This window comes from Podarcis pityusensis (assembly GCF_964106645.2).
Source record: "Podarcis pityusensis genome assembly, chromosome: 6".
NCBI classification, from domain to species: Eukaryota; Metazoa; Chordata; class Lepidosauria; order Squamata; family Lacertidae; genus Podarcis; species Podarcis pityusensis.
Genome location: NC_138030.1, coordinates 30,880,674 through 30,905,118, shown reverse-complemented (window position 1 = coordinate 30,905,118; position 24,445 = coordinate 30,880,674). Strand labels below are relative to the sequence as shown.

At 40.4% G+C, this 24,445-nt stretch overlaps 1 protein-coding gene across 7 annotated transcripts in view; it reads right to left on the bottom strand.

Moving 5' to 3' along the window:
* Positions 1 to 24,445, bottom strand: part of CPNE1 (copine 1) — a 53,181-nt gene that overhangs the window by 3,944 nt on the left and 24,792 nt on the right. For 6 of the 7 annotated variants that reach the window (XM_081011897.1, XM_081011901.1, XM_081011899.1 and 3 more), the window contains 14 exons: positions 14,441 to 14,569; positions 12,624 to 12,803; positions 10,710 to 10,784; positions 9,097 to 9,168; positions 8,221 to 8,304; positions 7,383 to 7,472; positions 4,417 to 4,515; positions 3,772 to 3,858; positions 3,629 to 3,688; positions 3,103 to 3,236; positions 2,025 to 2,079; positions 1,894 to 1,945; positions 1,118 to 1,251; positions 314 to 550 (listed from right to left, as the gene is read on the bottom strand). In XM_081011897.1, coding sequence (XP_080868023.1) covers positions 314 to 550; positions 1,118 to 1,251; positions 1,894 to 1,945; positions 2,025 to 2,079; positions 3,103 to 3,236; positions 3,629 to 3,688; positions 3,772 to 3,858; positions 4,417 to 4,515; positions 7,383 to 7,472; positions 8,221 to 8,304; positions 9,097 to 9,168; positions 10,710 to 10,784; positions 12,624 to 12,803; positions 14,441 to 14,569 — 1,488 coding nt within the window. Of the gene's footprint in view, positions 1 to 313; positions 551 to 1,117; positions 1,252 to 1,893; positions 1,946 to 2,024; positions 2,080 to 3,102; positions 3,237 to 3,628; positions 3,689 to 3,771; positions 3,859 to 4,416; positions 4,516 to 4,582; positions 4,679 to 7,382; positions 7,473 to 8,220; positions 8,305 to 9,096; positions 9,169 to 10,709; positions 10,785 to 12,623; positions 12,804 to 14,440; positions 14,570 to 24,445 lie in introns of all 7 variants that reach the window. The other variant, XM_081011903.1, reaches the window with a different exon arrangement.

Here is a 24,445-nt window from a genome sequence, read left to right as displayed (position 1 = left end):
TCAAGAAGTAAATAGTATTGCCTGCTGACAAAGTACAAAACTACAAGAAAGAAGATTCCACCTAAACATTAGGAAGAACTTCCTGACAGTAAGAGCTGTTTGACAGTGGAATTTGCTGCCAAGGAGTGTGGTGGAGTCTCCTTCTTTGGAGGTCTTTAAGCAGAGGCTTGACAACCATATGTCAGGAGTGCTCTGATGGTGTTTCCTGCTTGGCAGGGGGTTGGACTCGATGGCCCTTGTGGTCTCTTCCAACTCTATGATTCTATGATTCTAAGTATAACTATCTGGAAGAGTTAGGTATTCTTCAACTTACATTCTGGAACCTCCTGAAGGGCACAAACTGGACAATATCTCGTGCAGCTGGTTCCCCTGACAAGGACTTTAGAACACCATCGTCTCCATCAAGGAATTCCATGGCATTGAACTCAGCGCTCCCAACTCCAATGATAATGATAGACATGGGCAGCTTGGAGGCATTGACAATGGCTTGCCTGGTTTGGTCCAGATCAGTGATCTCCCCATCTGTGATTATCAGCAAGACAAAGTATTGCTGCAAGAAAATTAGATTAGTCAATAGAGGTTGACTTCAAATCTTAGGCAAGAGTTAAGGAAGGGACTGAAGGGCTGACGTTTTTATACTTCTGTGTTTGCTCAAATATAAAGAACGATCTGCACACTGTGTCTCACAACTTCGTAAAGCATGAAAGAGTAAAAAAAAACCGTTGTTTACTGCTGAATCAGAACAAACATCACTCAGGTTTTCTGTGGATTGACTTTGTTCTGATTCAGCAGTAAACAGGTTTTCCCGGGGAAAGCAGTGGGAGAAATGTAAAGTGTCTTGGACCCATGACTTGAAATCACCAGACAAATGGAAGTACAGTATGTCCTAACTCTACCACATGGGAATGAATTGCCGAGAAAACACAGAATTCAGAGGGTAGAGTCTGATTACAAATCCATTCAGTATCTGAAGTTTCATGGTAGACTATGGCTTCACAACAGTGAAGTAATGAAAGAAAACTAGCACACCTTTAAATAAATGCCTCTTGTGACTCCCCCCCCCCAATCCATCACTTAAAAACAAAAACATCCAAAATATTAAATCAAACAGACTCACAGAAGCAGTATTTTGCTGTGCTGCCTGAGCAGCAAACCTGGCAACATGATTTATAATTGGGGAGAAATTTGTTGGACCATAGAGACGAATCTGAGGCAATGCCTGGCGATATGCATCCACAATTCCCTGGATTCCTGAAAAATGGAAACATCAGTTGTTATTGCAATAGTTTGTATGTATGCTGCTTATTGCCCACTGTTCTCCGTAAATCCTCCACAGTTATTCAACTTTTATCCTTTCTCTGTCACAAAATGGAAATGGCAATCTAATGTGTGCACAATAACTGAAGCTGAGCAGACATGCCTTCCCCCATTTCACCACATTAGTAGGGTGTGTAAATCAGTTATTTTCAGAGGATGGCAAAACATGTACTGACTGCAGCACATAGCATAATTCTTGGGGCCTTGCAGAGGTGGTCACTGGCTGCCAAGAGGACTGTGGCTACAGAACAGGTGGAGTGGCAACGAAGATATACCAATAGTCATGCACTTTATCCTGACAAAAACTCTAGAAGCCCTGCTGGTCCTGTTCTTTATTTTTAATGGAACATACTCAGATTCTTGGAGCCTTGCAGAGGTGGTCACTGGCTGCCAAGAGGACTGTGGCTACAGAACAGGTGGAGTGGCAAAGAAGATATACCAATAGTCATGCACTTTATCCTGACAAAAACTCTAAAAGCCCTGCTGGTCCTGTTCTTTATTTTTAATGGAACATACTCTCTGATGCACACTTTGTCAAATTCGATTACTGGGTCATGAAGATTACTAAATGCTTACCTTGGCAATAGGGATTTGTAGGGTTAAAGTTCAATGCAAATTCATGGGATACCTGGGAGAGAGACACACTTAGTCATGTAGCCAAATACCAATGCATTTGAATTAAGAAACACTTGAACTAAGAAACTCACCTTCCAGTCTGGAGGAACTTGAGCTCCAAACCCAAAGGCAGGGAACAGTTTGTCACTGAAAGATGTAGGGGGTAGAGGAGGAGGAAAGATAGATATGTTACCTTCAACGGAACAAAAACAATTCATAGTTACCACTGCTGCAAGCTGGCAGAAACTGCATGCTACCTCAGAAACCAAAACTGCTAAAAGTGAAGCAAGCAGTAAGAGTGCAGGGGAGCGAGGCTTCCAGGAGCCAATGTTGTAATCAAGTTGACTCCTCCTTCAGTTTAAAATGTCAGGAAAAAATGCACATTCATCCCATGAGCAGTGATCATTTTCATTTATACATGACTGTCTACAGCTCCTGCTCTCAAGTATCGAAACTCAGTAGTGTCATTTTATGAGCAAGCAGAAAAGGAAAACAATCACTTATGTCAGATGCTGGTGTGGTTGCTCGAGAGTAAACAGGCAAGACTCCGACCTGTCTTTTCCAGGCTTTATTCTTGGTGCAAACTATTTACAGTGAAGAGCATCATAAGTTCATGTCTGGCTCAATCGCTAGCAGAATCTGGGAGTGGTCGGTTTTTGTACCTCCCCCAGCATCAAAGTCGCGTCACCCCCAGCCTTTTCCGCCCCTCCCTGCGCCGAAGCCTACTGTGCAGAATGGGCGATAGCAGGGGCGTACTTCCCTCCTCTCCGGCTTGCTCAGGCGCGGTGTTGAGGCTCTCCCTAGCATCCCCTGGTCCCTGCACATCTTCTCCACTGGAGGTGGGGCTTTCCTCCTCGACGGAAGAGGAACTGCTTCCCAAGATTTTTGGAGGCTCCCTATAACACAACTGCCCTTCCATCTCTCGCCTCTGAGCTGATGGCAGTTCCCTGACAACTTACTCTCATGAAGGAACCAACAAAACAAAGAACAATCTACTGCAACTCTCACTGAATTACCGTTCTCAGCAATAACACAAGATGCAGGAGATGCATAATCCATAAAGGTTGAAGGGACTGAAGTTACTTAATCAAATACATCACTTTAACTCTATTAAATTTCACTTATTTCTAATGCTCACAGCTAGAGCAGCTAAAAATAGTTTTAACATACGTGTCATAATCCTGTACCACGTTCCCCACACACCAGATGGCGGTCAGGTATTCATTTACTCCATTTGGACTGATATAGTGAAGAGATTCTGGTGACTTTGGATCTCCATTGGAGCCGGTGAAATCTATGCCCACCTGACACAATAACAAAGAACACAAAGATAAGATTTCGTTCTGGAAACAGGCAACCAAAGAAAGCCCAACATTCATGGAAGCTGACTTCAAGCATACCTAACAACAGTGAAGAATGCTGCTGAAATAACCACTAAAAAACTCAAGGCAGCTGAAGAAAGGTCAAACATTAGGTTCCCCCAAAATGCAACCAGGGAGACTATGTATTAGAAAGATCAGTGAATTCATTTTGTGTAGTCTGGCAGATATACAACAGCAGACTTATTCACTGACAGATCTAGTAAACAGGTTTTTGTGCAGTTTAAGTGCAATGGCTTTTTCATGGGAATATATAAATGCTTGAGTTATGTTTTAACTTAGGTAGAAAAGGCATGTGAACAGGTGACCCAACTCACAGTGAAATTAATTTGGCAGCCTCCCATGATGTAATCCAGGAAAGAATATTCCGTTTCAATCTGAAAAAAACAGCACACAACTGTTACAACTTCTACCCTACAATCACAGAATAGCAAACTCTTCTGTATGAAATGCTCCTTACTTTGCAAGACTTCACTCGAACAATGCCAGAGTTTTTATAGCTCTTCTTCTTTCTCTTCTTCTCAGGGTGAATACACTCAAATTCCACCTAAAAAGAAAGGAACTTCTTCTAGTTAATGAAATGAAACCACATAGTTCACATTTTAAGATACACAGGACAAGACCCAACTTAGAAAAAATAATGGTAGCCATGCATACTGGCAAGTGATCACAGCTTGACCACCAGGTCAGCCCGGCACCAAATGGAACCATGCAGACCTGTTGGGAGCTCACTTTTGACCTCTGCGGGAACCCTCAATGTCCTGGTTGTCCCCAGGACCTTCTCTGGGGCACTCGTTGCCTGCGAGCTGCCTAAAAACTCTAAGAAGCAGCAACCAGTTCGCTGCGATAGCAAACCTGGCTTCCTTTCCCCCTCATGGTAAACCAGGAAGTAGAAATTAGGTATCTTAGGATCCTAGGATCATTTCGCTTGGGTTGCTGAAGAACACAGATGACTTAAAATACAACATCTATTGCTTCCTAGGAACTGTAAAGGGTGCTGGGAATTGTAGCTCTGTGAGAATAAATTTATTGTTTCTATGATTCTTCTTTGCAATGAGAAATAGGTTCAATTAGTTAATAAAAGAAGGTAAAAGTAAAAGCTCACCGGAGAGCTGCCACCTGCCTTCTGTAGCTGGGAGAGGTTAGTTTCAAAAATGCCTATCAAGTCATGTGACCCATCACTATCATAATCTGAACAGTGCACCTGAAAGGAAAGAAAGAGCAGGCAATGGACAAGCAGAACTTTATAATAGAGAATGACTGCTGCTCACCGCTTGGTCTCTCGCTTCCAACAGCTTTGCAGTGGCGCATGTGAACTCCCCTATCAAATCTGAACTGGTGCTGTCATCCATATCACTAACTGAAACCTAATAGTAAGAGAGAGACCCAAAAATGAGTCCTTGAGGAGAGCCACGGGTACGAACCTGTTTAGTAGGCAATGGAAATGCAACTAAAATGCTAAGCAGATTAAAAAAAAGAAGAAAATGACTGTTCTAAAGCTAAATTAAGTAAAAATCCAGTTATAGAAGCCAAGCAATCAACTGAAATTAAGTCTTATATAAGCCTTATAAAAAGAAACAATGGGAACAAAACAAAAACAGCACAAAACCCCAAGACATTCAACAGCAAAGAAGAGCTTTAACACAAACCGTACAATCCAAAGTTCCCTCTTATTTTAAGAACTTTGCATGAATACTCTTCCCTGGTGATATCTAGCCATGCAAAAACCTGCAAGCCTCATTCTCAAAAGTCAAATGAAATATGACCTGAATGTCCATGCTAAGCAGTTCAGATAGTCTGCAGTGGAAGGAACACAGGACTCAATTGAGAATTGCTATGTATTTTGTGCTTAAAATAACTTTGAGTAATGCTATAGTTTAAACAACAGGTAGCTTTCAACACTGCCCTTGTTTACCAGCAGATTGAAAAGATAGGAATTACATCTAGATACAATATATGGCTTACATATAAATGGCTTAATTGTAAATATATTATCTTGAATTCACATCCCTCTAATTTGTTTGTGACCAACATTCAGTGATCTGTTTTTAGATTAGAGATTTAAAACAGCACAAGCCAACAGTGTGCATCCTAGAACACCATCAATTGAAAAGCAGTACCTTTCAGTAATGGCATAGATAGGAAAAAAAAACGCAGCCTTCTTACCAGATTAGGAGGTGACAAGTGCTCCTGGTTTACACTTGAAAATCAAATTGCAAACCTGACTGAGCCAAGGAGGCGATGCTCCTTTCATCTTTTATCCCCTGGTCTATCTACACACCAACCATTATCACTCTTGTCTTGGACTTAGTTTCAATTGGCTCTGCTTAGTTTCAATCTCCCTTTCCTCAGGCAGGGAAAGCTTTTGCAAGTGCAGATCCAGAAAGATACATGAATGTAAAATGCTCTTCTCTCCTTGCTTGGGTGGGAAGGACATGCATATTATGGGTGCAAATTTGGTGCTGTCATCCAGCATGCTAATGCATTTTCTGAATAAATAAAGAAGAATGAGAGCACTCCGGCACAACCCCAAGGACAGTTACTAGAAGGTTATTAGAATGACTGTTCACCTGATTCCCCTGGGAATGGCTGGGCAGCTTAAGAGCTGAGTCAACTTACTGCAGGCCTATTTACACATGCCGGGTCCCACAGTTGTACTATCAACTGTGTTCTTACAAACCCCCTAAAGTCAAAATTTCCTTCATTAATCTCCAAGTAGAGATAATCTACTGACACCGCTAACACACCTTCAGTTACATAACCAGGACATGACCCAAGTTAGAAATACCCAATCTAGTTGTGATCACCAAAAATGGAAGGTTTGACAATGAGCAACAGCTGAGAGGATCCTCAACATTTATGTTTTATTCCTCCAATTGTGACTACCTCACTAAAGGTATCTAGCATCTTCCATTCCTTTACGTGAGTGCCATACTCCCTCTTCCACATATACAGCTCAGCTTCTCCCAAGCAGCCTTAACTTACCAAGACAGCCAGCACAAAACATAAGAGCTGCCCATCTGGATCGGATCAAAGGACCATCTAAGTCCAGCATTCTGTTGTGACAGTAGCCAATGTCAGGGGTGGAGAGCTGTGGCACCTAGATGTTATTGGACACCAATTACCATAAGTCCCAGATAGTATGGCTAACAAGCAGGGGTGATGGGAGTTGTAGCCCAGCAACATCTGGAGGGCCAAATGTTGCCCACCCAAGGGCTGTGAGAAGCTTGCAAGCAGGCTAGAAAGTCCAGGTTGTGAAATTTGGTTGGCCGGCATATTAAAAATCCTATTTTAAATGGCAATTTTACTGGGCAGTGGATATGACTTCACTTCTGAACACCAGCAAATTAAGCATATTAAACAACTGCATTAGATACTTTGAAGTGCATTTTTTAAAAAAGCAATGGACTCGTGGAGGCTTTGCAGTCACTATATAGTTTAGAATGTTTGGGTATGAAGATAACGATTTCATTTATTAAGCCACAAAAACCATAGCTTAAAAACAGAGCCAAGCATCCTCCAAAGGGCATTTTGGTACACTCAGGTCATATTTTCAAGCTTTCCCGCAGAACCAGCAATACTACAGACTTACTTTTGAAAATTCAAGCTGCTATTTAGGTCTTCATGATCTTGGTCTTCCATAAAACTACATTTAAGCGTGTAGGATTAAATAATATTATTTATTATTTTCAGACATAGTTGTAGTCCACAGTGGATGTACTGCAAAAACTAGTCTATACAGAAAGACAGCTCTGGCAGAGAATGTTTCCAGGTTAACCAATAAACAGAACAAAGGTTCCTGCTCAGTTAGAGGGATGGAGAATAGCTCATATTGCCAGTATTCTCAGTGCTGCAAGTATATTTCAAAGAAATAAATGGGTAAGCACACAGAAGGAAATCTGGTGCAAAAAGAATGGCAATCTAATTAAATTACTGGGCAGCCACACATTATTTGGTTTTAGTTCTTTCACAGTCAGACTTCATATTGAAAAAGATGTTTATAATTAAATCAAATGGGTTCTCTAACCTGTATTTTATTTTTATTTTTTAAAGTTAAATCATTGTCATCACCTTCATTGGTCTGTTGAAGTCACCACCACAGAATGTTTGAAGAGGAACACTGAACTTTCTCCAGCAGGGATTTAAATTGTTCTTAATTACCTATAAAAGAAATCCAATTACAACCAAGCACCTGAGATCTCTCCTCATCCTACAAGTACATTATGACAATGGCATTCCCTCACCTAGAATTTCCGCAGATTATTATTTTTTAAATAATAATTCTGTTCCAATAGCTGCATAATAATTTTCTGGATGAAAAGTAGAGTACCATTATGATAAGACATAACTCATTGCTTATAGGCAAATATCTATTAATACACTTGATGTATATGTAATAAACATATATGTATTTTCTGTAATTTATTTAGCCAATTTCTAGTTTCATACCTAGATAAATTTAAACATGCATCTCAGCTGAATGTGCACAGTTTGGCATAAGTATGAGATTTTGGGTGGCTACAGCTGCAAAATTTAAGAGCTGCTGCAGTGCCTTCCAGACATCCCACCTGGCTTGCACATTACTGCCCAAATATGAGGAACTTATAGTGGGTTGAAGTCTGAGAACCACTAGCAGAAGAAATTACTATGTAATGCAGCCCACTTTGCCCACTGAAAAGGTGTTTCTGAAGGTCGGAAGCCCTCTGGAAGAGTGTGGGATGAGGAGGTATCACCCAAAGTCCGGCTGAAGAATCCTGGATTGGCAGAGCTCCACTTATGCATAATGCCTCTGCCTGATTTTGTCCAAAGAAGTAGCAGCTCCATTCTTTTTGCAACTGAGTTCATTCAGAGTTCATTAAGATATAGCAGCTCCTGAAGTTCAAAAGTTGAATCACTGTGTAAATCCTACCTCTGATCGGTAGACAAGCTGCCATTTTCCACCATCACTCTCCTTATAAAACTCCAAAAATGGATCAGATTTGCCCAAAAAATCCTGTGTAGAAAAAGAACCTTGATCTTTATACAAATAATAATTCAGCTTGTAAGAACTTCTAGAGCAACATACCTTTCTGCTATTCATAGTATATCTATTATTACTGGCAACACACACACACACACCCCCCCCAAGCGTTCAACAAATAATGGCTTATTTTCAGTCACAGATGTTTCTGTTCGGTCCTTTTGTTCATTTAGTAGCCTGCAAATAATGCATGTCTATGCTCAGCTAAGGCAAACTATAAAGTGCTTTAAGCACCAAAATCCATGGTAGCGAGAGCTGAAATTATTATGCTTCTCTAGGAAATCTGTACTTCAAGAATTAACTTCAATAAATTAAAAAAGCTTTACAAAATAAAAATAATAATCACTTTTAATTTCAAGTGTGGTCTACACACATGCCTCTCACATTCAACCTCCCCCCCCCCCCCAATTCCTTCGAAGCAACAGATAGGTCCATTCTCATGTAAGCCCTTAATTACTACACTTATTGCCATTTCCTTCTTGATGTTTCTGTCATGACATACCTTGTGAAACCTATTCACACAGGTACTGCTATAGAGCCAGTGTGGGGAAGTGTCCAGGGATCTAGTCCCCACTCAACCATAAAGCTCAGTGGGCCAGTCAAGTCTCTCAGCCTAACCTACCTCACAAGGTTGCTGCGAGGATAAAATGGAGTGGTGAGAGCTCTGTACAACACCTTGAGCTCCTTGGAGGAAAGATGGGATATAAACGTTGGTTCAAGTACCGAATGAACTGGAAAGAGAGTTACTTTCAATATATCATTTACCTTTTTGTCTAAATTCCGGGCTTCAACATCTAAGGACACAACTCTAGTGTCTGTAATCTCTTCTGCAGAAATCTAAAAATTCAAGGGGAAATAATTTCAGTGTGATTTTGGAAAGTATTTCTAATGTGAATAATGCAGGCCGTTCAAATACACAAATTATAAAACAAATTCACCAATGTACTTCACAATTAGCTTAATCAAAGGAGAAATATGTGAAGCTATTATGTTCCAAATACATTCGCATGAAGCAGCAGTGTTATTTACTTCCTAAATTCCTCCTGTGATAATGTGACTGCTGTGGAATCCAGAAGCTGTCTGAATTACTTGCAAAACGGTTTTGGTTTTTTTAAAGCAAACCTGAACCACTTCATACTCCACACATACATTTGACAATAATGAGGTTAGTTGTCCTGTTTCATTCCCCTCATCTTTTCATTTTTTTTTAAAAAAAATGTTTAACTATCAGAGGTCTGATTTAGCCCTACTGAAATGAATGGGAATGGGAAACTACAAAATGTCTATGCTATTCCCAGCAACTTCTCAAAGTAGGATAGACAAACCCTTAGCATTCATGACTATATAATGAATTCTCTATCAGTTACCTATTTTGGTTTTTTTTAAAGGCCTGTAGATTCCTGCGTACACACAACACACCCACCCACAATTACAAAAAGGATCACAGGGGTTTATTGGTCTCCAGGAGTAAATTTCAACCTAGGGTTAATTCTGCTTTGCTTTGACACAGGCGTTAATATAGTCTAAACTTGAAATGTTTATTTCTTATTTGGAAAAAGAAAATACAAACAGCAAACCTCATTAGGCCATTGAGGTTATTGAGGTAGAATCATAGAATCATAGAGTTGGAAGAGACCACAAGGGCCATCGAGTCCAACCCCCTGCCAAGCAGGAAACACCATCAGAGAACTCCTGACATATGGTTGTCAAGCCTCTGCTTAAAGACATTGGCCCACTTCCACTATTTACTATGAGGCCAGTATTTCACTTAGGTATTATTTGGTTTCTGTGTTGTTTTCTCTTCTGTTATAAGCCAATATCTCACAGTTCCCCTTTTCTCCTCCAGGGCTTCCTAATAGCCCAATAAAGAATTTAAATAGACATTGAGATTTCCAATGTACCCCAATAGCTTTTGTATTGGATCACTTTTTTTAATATGACACTTAAAAAACACTATTTTGTCTGTTAAACTGGAGTAACTGTGAAATCGATCATTTTTAAATTTTTGTTTATTTCAGGTAGTTCTATATCACTTAATATTTAAATTAATGGTATATATATTCTTAAAAGAAAAACACTCACAATTCAATTTGTTCATAAAACCAGAAAATTACCTTAAAATGCCTGCTGAAATAAGGAAGACTTTGTCATGTGATTGAAGTTCAGCAAAGGATGCCTGTCTAATCTCAGTTGGGAGTGAATTCCATAAACGTGGAACACCCCCCGCCCAAACACTGAATGAATGGCTCCTAGTAGTTACGAGCCATGCAGCTGAGCTATGGGGACCACTAACAAGGATTTTAAAGGGTTCCCCAAAGCAATTATTGGTGAAAAAAATTGTAGAGGAACCTTCGACTAGCCAGAAATGAGTTTCTTACCGTAACAGTGCCTTTTCCTGCAGGTTTTCCTTTCTTCAGCATTAAAGGCTGAGTGACAGTTTTACTCGACACAATCTAAAGAAGAATGAAATCTATGCATCCATTACAAAAGTCACATAAAGTGATATATTCTACCCTGAGGCAGAAATGTGAAGGAAGAAATATCATCGGCAATAAGCCAATTAACATGCTGTCAACACAAGAGACATTTTTGCAGCTATCAGTTATAACAGCCAATCATAACTATTTACATAGTGTGAAATTTTATCATGAATCCCAAAAACATTTGCCAAGATACATTATATATAAGTGTAATGAGAAACTGATTTCAAGTTTTACGTGATTTAATCATCTGGATTTTCAGACAGTTACTAAAGCCTCAGGATGCTTTATTTTAAATTAAAAGGACAAACACAATAAGGATCAAGTAAACTCACATGCCAAGGTGCTGAAAGGATTGTGTAACTCAGCCCTAAGAACAACATCCAATGCTGTAACAACATGTTATGGCAAATGACTTGCTGCCACCAGCGCAGCAGCCCCTTATCCAGAGCTTTCATTGTCAGCAATGTAATACTTCTCCTTTACATCCACAGGTGTGGCAGTGGGTGTGCTGGACTGTTGCCTTGCCTTGGTAATAGACTGGATAAGAGCCAATAAAGTGAAGCTCAATCCAGATGAGACAGAGGCTCTGTTAGTGGGTGGTTCCCTAGACCGCATGGATAGGAGGTGGCCTGCTCTTGATGGGGTTCCGCTCCCTTTGAAGGAATAGCATGGAGGTGCCACTGGATCCACTGCTGTTGCTTGAGGCTCAGGTGGCCTTGGTGGCATGGAGTGCCTTCCATCAGCTTTGGCTGGGGACCCAGCTGCACCCCTATCCGGACAGGGATAGCCTAACTTCTGTTGTCTATGTTCTGGTACTTGGGGTTGCCTCTGAAGACAGTTCAGCTGGTGCAGAATTCAGCGGCCAGGTTGCTTACAAGGGCAAGACGGTTGGAGCATATAGCACCAATCCTGGCTGAACTGCACTGGCTGCCAATTAGTTTTCAGGCCCAATTCAAAGTGCTGGTTTCAACCTATAAAACGTTAAACGGCTAAGGACTGCAATACCTCAAGGATCGCTTTCCCCCATACGAACCAACTCAAACCCTGCAATCACTATCCGAGGCCCTTCTTCATGTGCCTCCTCCAGGAATGGTCAGGAGGGCAGCAACACGAGAACTGGCCCTTTCTATTCCCTGCTTGTGGAATGCTGTCCCAAGGGAGGCTCGCCTGGTGCCTTTGTTATATATCTTTTGGAGGCAGGCAAACGTATTCCTCTATGGCCTTTTAATCTCTCTCTCTCTCTCTCTCTCTCTCTCTCTCTCTCTCTCTCTGTGTGTGTGTGTGTGTGTTTATATTTTAAATCATCCAGTGATCTTTGATTAAATGGTGGTATAGAAATTTAATAAATAATAATAATAATAATTGTTATTATCCTTGCTGCCAGCATAACATTGCTGCATTGTAAGTTTTCCTACCTTATTTCATTGGCACATGTGGGAGTGAGCACTCCTGTAATGCCATGCCACCCCTCACATTTTGGGTTACTTTGAGTCAGCATACATCAGGCATAAGGTCAACATTTATTTCGAAGCCGAGGGGTGGAGATGAGAACAACTCTATCATGGAATGATTGTCACGTGCGTTAGTCACAGTGAGGTCTAGTTTTATGGTTGGCAAGACCGATGTTTGCTAGTGTCCAGCAAACAAGCAGGTCCATAGAGTCCTGCACCACCACGCAAAAGGAGGCAATTGATGCAAGTAACTTCTACACTTAACTGAAAGCTTTCAGAAGATTAACTCCTCCTTTCATCTGTGTAATTAAAAGATTAAAAAATAGCATGTAGCATTACAGTACTTGTTTCCCAGTACCTGTCCCAAGGTGCACTCTGCCCCTCCAAGAAAGTCGTCATCATTTAAGTCATAGGATTTGTTATCAATGTCGTAAATGCCAAATTTCAGTTTCTGAACTTTCTCAAAATAATAATCAATTCGCAGCTTCTTTGAAAATTGAGGATTCTGGCAATTCTTTATTTTTTCAGTTCGATCCAACTGTAACAATACAACAAGAAAGGGAAATGTCATGCTTAACACTCACATTCTTCAACAGAAAACTAGAGGTGTGATCTAACCAAAGTTAAGTACTTTCTAACTTCCACTTTCAGTGGGGGAGATTTAAGCCTGTTCTTAACCCCTCTGAAACTATGTGGATTGACAAGTGCTTCGTTTTAAATTAAGAGGAAGAAAAATGGTTGAATATGCCAAAGTTATTGCAATTTTAGGTGTTTGGCTGCATCTCCTGTTGAAATTCTAGAGCACCTCTGCCAGCCAGTGACAAAAATACTGAGCTAGAGGAACCAATCATCTGACTTGATATAGAGCAGTTTCCTACACAACACTTTCCTGTGGCTGCTTACTACAGGGGAAACAGTTCATGGAAGCATATCTTCCATGGTGGTCTTCTCGTTAAGGACCAAAGAAGCAAAAATACAAAGGAAAACACCAATGTCCTTTCTTTCTGTAGGTTGTTTAGGTCATAAACTGGCCTGAGTCACATGGAATGTTAAGTCAAACTATGACATATTTTGAACAAGCAAGCATGCAAATACACAAAGCAAAAATTATGGCCACTTTGCTCCTTCCCTAAACCATAGTATGAGATTAAAATTATGTCTGATCCTAAGCTCAGTGTTTGCCTCACTCCAAGCAAACCACAAAGTGCAGCTAAAGTTTGTTTTTGGCTTGCTGCTCAAAGGCTTGTTCGGAGGAGACAAAACCATTAACCTGGGTTTCCCATGTAATGATATGCTAAACCATGGCATGGCTTAGTTTTGATTAGTGCAGCAGCAGTAAGCCTGGGTTGAGCAGCAAGGCAGCTGCAGATTTTGTTCTGTGTGCTCACATTCTTGCTTGCTCAGGCTTAGTCATTGTTTTGGATTGGCACTACATGTGACCCAGGCCAGTACAGAAATATACTGCCTTCAATCTTTCCACTGTCAATTACTTGTAGAAGACACAAAAAATAACAAGAGTTATGGGCAATCATGCTGGTCCCATATATATATATATATATATATATATATATATATATATATATATCCCCACAAGCTGCATAATAGTAATAGTTTTTTGTCAAAACAACCAAAACACCAAAGTTGTGAACAGGCTTCTGATTTCTCCTGAACACTTACTCAGGTTGGATGTTGAGTAAAACCAGAAGGGGAGGAGAGGAAAAAGTTGGGTATGTTGACTCTGGGGCAACTAAAGATGTATTGTCTCCAAATGCAACTTCAAACAGTAAAAAGATTTGATAACATAGTGGAACTTTCAGCATTACAATGGGAATATTAAAAATGCTGATGCTTTGTTGTTGCCGGCCTCCTTTCTACACCAAAAACCAGAGGAAATGAATTAGCAAATACAAAATTCAGTTAAAACTAATTTATAAAAACTTCCATGATTAAAAAGCTTGGGCTACGTAAAAGCCCTGTAATTTTTTTATTTAAAAAAATGGGACATACAAAAAAAACTTGTGAGATTTTGTTGTCATTTAGCTCATTCAATTGCTTAAACTTGTAAAATATTAATCCTTAATTAATTTTAATCAAAACGTCCAAGTGTTCAGATGTGTTCAGAAAGGAGACTGCCAACTTCTGGTAGTTTTAAAATTACTAGAAACAATTCCTTACTTCGGTCCATTGGTTTCCACCAACATCTTGAAGCAGGACACATAGAGGATCAGATTTTGAGCCAACATCTTTATCAAGCAGATTATCACATGATATGGACAGTTCCACCTTTGTCACGCAGTGCGCCATCTATTAACAGAGTGAAAGGAGAATGTTGAATACTCATTAAACAATTAGGTCATAATAATAAAAAATATGCATACAGAATCACAACAAATCTTCAGAAAATGTCATCTGTGCAAACTGTTTCAGTTTCCTAATACTTTCTTTGGACTGCCATGTATTCTCTTGTCTTAACAGACCATAGAGCTAAATACATTTTCCTCCAAAAATAAAATAAAGAAATAAAAAAGTAATGATCAGGTACACTGCTTCAACTACTTGTCTGACATTCGCAGAAAGATTTGGCCAAATGCCATTTAATACGATGGTGTTAGGGTTGCTTCATACAGTCAGGTTTTCTAGAACATGAAAACTGCATGAAGCTGCACTTTGCTGGTACACATGCGTATTTTCCTGCAAAAACATGCAGTGTAACATTCAAATGAACCAAATGCAAAATGTGATAATCTGCACATCAGTTTCACACTAATGTCAATATACAACAGAAATTGTTCAGGGTTTAACATACAAACTGACAAACTTTCAGACCGCATAGCTCATTACTTTTCTGTTTCAACATCATCACATGCCCATGGGCAGATGTTATGGAGAGGCTGGCTGACTTGGGATAACCCTAAGGAAATCTCAGATTGGTTGGAAGTTAAGCAGGAAGAGATGAAGCCCTGCTTCAGATGCTACAGAAGCAACACCCGGCCCAACCAACCCTTTCATGCATCTAAATTTAGCTGATGTAAAAAGGGATTGTGTGGGGACACCATTTAGGCTTCCCAAACCCACTGCAAAGAATAGCTGTGCACACCTGAGAAGGTGCAAGAGCAACCAGAAGGTCCCAAGAACAGTTAACGTCTGTTTTGTCTCCATTTTTTTTACTGGACACCCTCTCTCTTGTCTATAGGGCCCAGCCACCACACAGGCTTAACCTGTGACAGTAGTTATTTTACCATGGGTAAATATAAATCAGGAAAACCACCACTAAATATTTTATTATTCATGTTTCATTCCTTGTAGCTCACACTCCTTCACACATTGCCTCCACAACTGGCAAAGTCAGGACATGATAAGCAGATGCCATAAGACCATCACTTGTTACTCCTGTGATACGACTGCAAATCACTTTCTCACACAAATACAAAAGGCGATTCATAAGTAATAATCATCCACGAGTTCAGAAATATCCAAAAGAAAAGGAAGCCTCTGGGCAGATAGGACACCTTCTACAAGACAGGCACTCAAATCACGTGACTATGCACACTCAGAGGAGATATCAGGGTTTGGCAGGCAGATATCTCTGACTGGTCTGTAATCCAACAGATGAAAGGGGCTAAATAGGTTTGAGGCCCTGCTAGATTTGTTCATACTTCATGGAATGGCAGATTCAACCCTGCCAGTTTGTTCTGGTTTCAGAGCCTCATAGATCTTCACTTCCTTTCAGAACTCCCACATTGGAAAGGTGGAAGGGAAAGACTTCACCAAAACCTATCTTCCCTCTCATATCAGCACCATACAACAATTAATCTGAAAGCATATGCCTTGGCAGAATAGCTATGCTCCTTTAAAAAAAAAGCATTTTTATTCAAAATTTCAATAGCATACAAACATAAATGGACGCAACACAAAACCCAGTACATCTGTTGTTATATTTGCCATATAGTCCCAAGCCAGCTATGTTTCTTCAAAAATGTCCTTTTCTTAAATCACACTATTATCAGTTTATGCAGGTTCTAGGCAAATCTGCTATCCCTTGCAGTTAACCAAGTTTATAAGGGCTGCAAAGTTCCCATTCTCCTCTCACTTAAAGAAGCATTAGCTACTTTCCCAATGGCACTGCTAGAAGTAGCCTGCAACTCACCTACATCAGGTACCGGCAGATTTCAGGCTTGTGGGATCTTGTTTTTTTACTAGAACCCCAAGATCCTTGAACCAGAGTCAGATGCAAAACACACACACTAAGAATTAAAGAATTCAGAGCCTAGGAACCCATTTTGAGGACCTGAATCGAACAAAGCTCACAGTCCTTCCACAGAGGTTTCCCAACCTTTCTTCATTCCAGCAGTATAATGTGTTGGCAGCACTTGTTAATTTTGTTACTGATTTCGTCAAGCAACTGGGAGTCAGAAATTCTTGTAGAATGTCCTGAGATCTACCAGCAGACACAGATCTAGCTTCTGCCTACCCTAAAAGGAAGGAAATTCACCACAAGTGCTACTGCTGAGAAGGCAAGGGACACTCAACCAGAACTTTTCTTTGAAAATCACCCCCAAGTTAGGGCAATAACAGCAGTAAAGCAGAGAAAACTCATCTTCTTTCCAGCCACTGATCAAACTCTTGTTTGAGATTGCCTGGTCATTCTACAATTTACTATGGTTCTGCCCAAGGCAGACTGGACTAAGCAATCTTGCATTCTAACTAGGGGGCTGGTGAGAGTTGTAGTCCAAAACATATGGAGGGCATTAGGTTTTGCAAAGGGTGCTTTAAATATTACAAGCTACCCATGAATGTCACATCCAGGTAATATTCAAGTATCCTTTTGCAACATTTCTTTCTGCAGAAGTATAAACCAGGATGTGTCCATCCAGCATAAGTTCATCCCACCTTGGGTCAGGTTATAGAGGTAAGGCCCCAGATAGCTTCTACTTGTGTTGACCATTTCACCTGGAACATCTTACAATGCTCTTCCCAGGGACTGGACTGACTAGCCTATTGGTTTCTAGTGGTGGGTGATGATGCTGTTTGCTGTTTTGAGTTGTGTCCACATAATACGAAAGCCCTGGGAATAGCTTGTTGGTAAATCTTTCTGCCTGGATTGAAGTATGCCACCAGCTTATCTCCAATCATCCTTTGCATTTGCTTTAATATCACCATTACACAGTCTCATAAGAGGAACCATTTTCAGCCTCTGGAAAATTAGGAAGCTGCCATATACCAAAACAGGACAATTAGCGCCTTACTGTCTACACTGACTGACAGCAGGACTAACATTCCTAGCCATACCTGGAGATGATCAGGATTGTACCTGAGACCTTCTGCATGCAAAGCAGATGCTCTACCAATGGTTTGGTCAAGTCCTTTAATAAAACCCTCCTGTATATACCATCTCAACCACAAAGATACAATTCCTGATCCTGTGTTGTTTGCTTTTCAGGCAGTCCCACAGGTCTCCCTGGAATTATCCCCTTCCTCTCTCCCACAGCTCACAATCTTCCATAGGGGAATCATGGGACAGAACAAACACAGCAACCCTGGAGCTTCAGATACAGAAATCAGTAGTGTTTATAGATGGTGTTGATTATATACAGAATAGCTTGATTAGGGTTCAGATCAGAAAAGGTACCATAATAAGGAACGACAATATACCTAGGGATAAGGATTTTTAATAAGCCTAATGTTACACAATACTTGTCAGACCTCTGAAGTATTTGTTGCGTGGCTGGCATGAGAGGAGTATTTCTCTCAACTCACCTGGGACAGATGAATTCACCAGGGGGCATCAACTGAATTCCAGTTTTCAGCCAATAGGGATAAACATAATGCAGCCCAGGCAGAATAAGGGCAGTGTGCTAAAAGAATAGGCAGCCTCACTGATGTCAAATCTGCACCACAATTTCTTTAATCCCAGCAATACAATACCACTCCTGGGAAGGTGTAACTGCCCAAAGGAATGCAGGATGCAACATACAACAACAACAACAACCTTTTATTTATATCCCGCCCTCCCTGGCTGAAGTCGGGCTCAGGGTGGCTAACATCAGATATATAACATTGGTATAAAATCAAATAATAATTAAATTACCTCCTAAAAACAGGTCAAAATCAAATTAAAATCTAATTAGATGGCTTTCCGCAGGGTTAGGGTTAGGAACAGTAAGTGCTCATCGGCCCAACTGTTTATGATGATCTTATATGGGCCTGTGAGAATGCTGGGAGGCCTCTTTCATATTAGTTCTTATACAAAAAGAAAAGGGGAGTCAGGCTGAGCCCTGACCAAAGGCCTGGCGGAACAACTCCGTCTTGCAGGCCCTGCGGAAAGATGTTAGATCCCACAGGGCCCTGATCTCTTGTGACACAGTGTTCCACCAGGCCGGGGCCAAGGCTGAAAAGGCCCTGGCCCTGGTTGAGGCCAGCCTAATCTGTCTGAGGCCCAGGATCTCCAAGGTGTCATTCTTTGCAGACCGTAAGGTCCTCCGTGGGGCGTACCAGGAGAGGCAGTCCCGTAGGTACGAGGGTTCTAGGCCATATAGGGCTTTATAGTGTTTCAGGAAATGCTGAGTTAGAATACTGTGGAATTATGGTGTAGCCTTATTGTATTGGTCCTCAAGCTAATGGCTCAACTTGGATCTGGCAAGATTTCTGGCAGGTCAGTGCTGATCCCATGTTTTGTGTTGGTATAGGCTGGATAAAGCCTGTTTCATCCACATTCATCCTTTTCAACGGAAGACTATTGCTTTAAGAGGATGTAACTTCAAGACTAGTCGACTGCAATGTCCTCTACATGGGATTTCCCGTTTTTGTCCGGAAACTGCAGTTAGTGCAAAATGCAGCGGCATGATTGCTGACAGGAGTCTGTTGGCATATTACACCTGTGCTTGAAGATCTGCACTGACTGACAGTTCACTACCAGCCTGAGTTGTTCTTATTGGTATATAAAGTTCTTAACTGTTTGGAACCAGTTTACTTAAGGGATTGTCATACCTCATGTGTGCAGATTCACTATGATCTGCAGAAGAGGCACTTCTGCAAGTGCCATGCAATATCCTTTCTGCGTTTGTAAGGAGTCTTCCTTTGGCACCTATACTTTGCAGCTCACTACTGACATTAAGCTAGAACCATCACTATACTCCTTTTGATGCCTATTGAAAACTTTTCTGTTTTGGCAAGTCTATCCAGGCAGGCAGTTTGGTTATATCTGTTCTAAATTTTGCTTCAGATGTTTGATTGTGATTAGATGCTTTTAATATATTTTTTAAAATTAAAAGGTCCCCTTTCAATAAAATTTGTAAGCCAGTTTCATGGCTCCTCTAATGTAAAAGTGCAGAGTAAGCACTAAAATAAATTAAGCTATTTTTGCCTGTCTTGCTCTCACACATAGCCAGCTCAGAAACTGATCACAGCAATAATCTAAGAATACTTATCCAAGTCAGACCTAAGTTTTAGGTAAGCTAACAAGAGAAACTACTCACTTCGAAAGCTCTAATCCAATTGCCAGTGCATACTGAATTATTAGCATATGGTATTAAGGGAACATAAAGTACAATTAAATTTTATATTGATATAAATGCTGTATGATCAAGGTCTGATCACAGAATCTGTAGAGAATACATACAATTAAAAACCATCCACACAAACAGAAGCAATATATGAAAGCTTGCATTAGAAGAACACAGAATACTTTATTCTTCCTATTAAAGAAAACATACATCTTCTCTTTCTTGCTCACAAACTAAAGTAGATGATCAATGGTATCATCTAGTGTATTATTCTTATTTGTGCTATTGTATTTGAATTGCCTTCTGTGGACCACTTTGAGCGCCATGTATTTGTGTAAGATGCAGAACATAAATACATACTATTGGCAACTTCCTATGTTGCATCAGTTGCACCATTTCAGCAAATACACTGGTGGTTACAGCTTATGATTTGTCTGGAGTGAGACAAACCACATGTCCAAGTTCAGATGATGCACTAAGCCAAATTGTGGCTTAGCTCACAGTAACACAGCAGCAGTACCAGTGAGGACAAGCAAATCAGACACTATCTCTTCTCAAGGACCGCACCTTAGTGCCAAGCCATGATTAGACTTACCATTACATGTTAACTGAGCCAATGTCTCAATACGCCCCCACAATTAAGGAGAAAATCCCTACAAATAGAAAGCTAGAATACCAGGGTGGCTAAGCTAAAACCTTCTCTGCAAATGTGCAATTTGTTACTGGAAGCAGGGCCAGTATGGTTGCAATTATCCACCAACAATCTGTCATCTTTCTTTTACATTATGCAATTCCTTTAATTGCTACTATGTTCATTCAGTTTTAAATAATTGCTGTCTTTGATAAAATGAATAAATAAGCTTCTCTTTAACTCTAACTCTATGCAGACCTCAAAACATATTCCCCTAGGCATATTATTACACTAGAAAAAAGGAAAAGGTTTAAAGGTAAGATACCATTTTGTACATTCATATGAAGTATGCTACACTTCCGAAGCAAGTAATTCTTTTCAAAGGAAGGAATAGCTCCTAAGGTCACAGAACAAGGCAGAAACAAGTTTTTATAGTTTTTATAAAGGAGTGGGGAAATGTGTTAGGTGCTTACTCTGCAAAGTGAACTTGTATTTAATTTGAGCAAGAGGTAAGATCCTCATCCACTGTATTCCACACGATACGAAATTGACTTCTTATTTGTGATTCTAGGAATGCATAATCCTATAACTACACAATGGATGGTGGTGTTATTTGCTACTTTGCTACGCAGGTCCCACTTAACAAACAGAATGTGTTCTCTGGAAATTGTTCATTAGGCAAGCATTCACATACCAGATCTACAATTTACACTATTTCCTATGAAAATATTTCTAATGAAGGATTTTCCAACCTTTCCCCATTTCTCTCCATGGTTTTTTCCTGAAATGGCTGCAGCCTATCAGCAAGAGAAAGAGAAAGGGGGAAAACGGATTTATCTGATCTCACCTGTTCCCCGATTTGTCCACTCTCTCTTACTCTCTGATTTGTCCTATCTTGCCCCGCCTCCCAGCCCTCTTTCTGTGGTTTCTACCCAAAAATGGCTGCCACCAACCAGCAAAGCACAAACAAGGATGTTGTTTGTTTGGATAAGTGAATCTGGAAAGTGTACAGCAGGTTTGGGCATAATTCTTTATGTGTGACTAAGTGAATCTTCGGCTAGCGGATAGCCGGACCGGTGTATATTGTTAAAGCCCTAGGAAGGGAGAACTAAAATCAAGCAGCATGAACAAAAACATTTTTAAATCACATTTAAAATCTAAGTTTAGAATTACTGTCTTGAAAAAAGTATTCTATTTTAAACATATCTGAGGGGTAGGCATGTTAGTCATTTGCAGCAAAAACAAAGATTCTTGTGACATCTTAAAAATTAACCAATTTATTATGTTACAAGCTTTCTTGGATTACAGCTCACTTCATCAGTTGCAAGACCTGGAAGGAGAGAGGGATTGGAGTCACAGTGGTTTATCTATCATTATTCTACCCCCTGACCCAGGTGCCCCAAGAACTGTCTTCCTGTTTACATTGTGTCTATCTAAGGTGTGTATTTAGGACAGAATATGGGTTTTGCTAGTGTACCATGCTGTCTATTAACCTCCATTCCTGAGCTAAGGTATAGTCTCAGTGGTAGTGCTACAGTCCCATCATCATGGTATGGTTTAAGCTTACTGAGGCTCCAACCCTCTGCTGGTGTGAGGCACCAATTAAAACGGCCCATCAGAGAAGGCTCTTGGGGGTTTGCCTTTCACTTCAAGAGGCAATCCTGTTAAAGCACTGGTCCACCTTCGAAAAAGGGAAAAGGCCTGAATAGTTGACAAAATTACTCATGAGATCACTCTCTGGGATTTTTCTTTTTTGGGGGGTGGGGAGCAGGGAGTGATGCAATGAAGGAGGACAACAGCTAGAGCAATACTGGCAAAAGACTCTGAGCAAGTCCAAATGAATACAGGGTAGAAACCGTCTGAAAACCTACTCTATGGCAGCAAAGAAACTGCGTTTCTGCCACCACTGCATTCTACAGTCATTCAGTGCAACTTTTTTGGGTGGTCAATGATCAGTTACATCTTGTTTCATGAAATAATGAAGACAGTACCGAATGATTTCCATCCAGTCTCCAATACTCCATTCTTGGGAAAGGTGCTCAGGCATGTGGTGGCATCTTAACTTCAGGATTTTTTTAAATTTAAGACTAATTATCTAGAGCCATTTGAATGTAGTTTCAGGTTGGTTATGGGATGGGGGCAGCTTTGATCCTCTTGGTGGGCAATCTACTCCAGGAACTGGACAGGGAGAGCATGTCCTTGGTGGTTCTGCCAGACTTCTCTGTGGCTTTTGTTATTATCAACCATGGAATCCTATTTTTGTGAACTGCCTGGTTGTGATAGGACTTGGAGGCACTGATTTATGGTGGTTCTAGTCCTTTGTGCAGGGTCAGTTTCAGAAGGTGGTGCTAGGGAACTCCTGTTTGATAATTTGGCTGCTGGGCTATGGAATCCCTCATGACTCCATCTTGCCTCAGTGCTAACCACTGTGTGAGAGCATCCGTGGTTTTGAGGTTCCGTGTTAACAATATGCTGATGATGCTCAATCCTACCTTTCCTTTCCATTTAAATCCAAGAAAGCTGTTCAGATTCTGAATCGTTTTTGACATCTATAATAAGACTGGATAAGAGTGAAGACATTGAAGTATGATTCAGACAAAGCAGAGTTGGTCCTGGCCTTACTCTTTCTTAAATGAGATAGCAGACCTCTTGGACACATGTTTGCAGTTTGGGTGTGTTCCTAGCTTCAACCCTGAACCTGGAAGCCTGTGTCAGTGGCAGCCAAGTGCACTTTTGCATAGCTAAAGTTAGAATGCCACCTGCATCTTCTCCTGGCTATATCAGGTCTTCTCACAGTGCCACATGCTGCTCTTCTATGCCACAAACTGCTTTCAACACACAACCAATATATATTATATATAGTATTATATATCAGTATCACAAACACCTTCATGTTGGTGTGTATGCATGTGTAGAGATCTGATTTCCAAGGTTAGGCATTATAAATGCAAGAAAAAGGCCTTGTAATGTATCATTTTGCCTTTCCATTTGACCGAGAAAGTCATGAAACATGACCCAGAGACATGAGAATACAGGAATGGCATCTTGTACTGCACCAAAATTGTCCACTAAGCCCTTGTAGTCATCTGCAGCCTTAGCCTTCAGGTAAGTGATCCTGTAAGTGATCTTTGTCTCTAAAAAGATACAATTGTTTAGTGCACACAAACTGCATGACCAGACATTTTGGATCATATACTTAGGATGTATAACAAGTTTCAATTTTGTAGCAAACCAAAGCTTTAATCGCCACAAGCAATTGCTTGTCCAGAAAACATGGATTTCAAAAAGGGAGACTTAAACTGGCCTTTTTTCATGGAAATGTAAATCAGGAACATCTACAATGGCTGTTGGATGACCCCTGCCAATGGGAAATAGGGAACGCCTGGCAATCATTAGTGCTTCTGAAGAAGTACAGCAGTAAAAAATCAAAGTAAAAAAACTTCCTTAGAATGGATGGATGGGGAGAGAAATGTGTAACTTATCACCAGTGATGCTACAGACACTAGCCACAGGCTGCCAACCAAACTATATTCAATGCAAAAGGTACATTAGCTAGCTTCTAAAAACCCAAACACCACATTACTGAGAATGGCAGTAAAATGTTTGGCTCACATATGCAACTGTAACTGGGTTATAGTTACAGTGCAATAAGACAGTCTGAAAAAGCCCTAGAACTGTAAAATGCATTCAAAATCAAATGATTTTCTGAATATTCTCCCCTTTAGCACAGAAGAGTATGAAGATAAACAGGACTGCTGTAGTATACAGTTGCTTTTTCCTGCAACACTTCAACTGTTTTGTAGGTTTTGTGCTTTAGAGACCTCTTTTGGAGTCTAGAGGTTCAGAGTCTATTAAACCCTCAAATTTTAGATTTGTTGCTTTTATCTTGATGTCAGAGTTTATGAACAGGTAGCCCACCAACAATTTGTAAGGTTGAGAATCAGCTCAAAAGTTTGCATTTACTTATTAAAAGCTGAAGAATGAGTCACAAACATATGTCTGAAAACATGTTCTGGAAGCAGTAAGAATTATTTCATTAGTTTACAA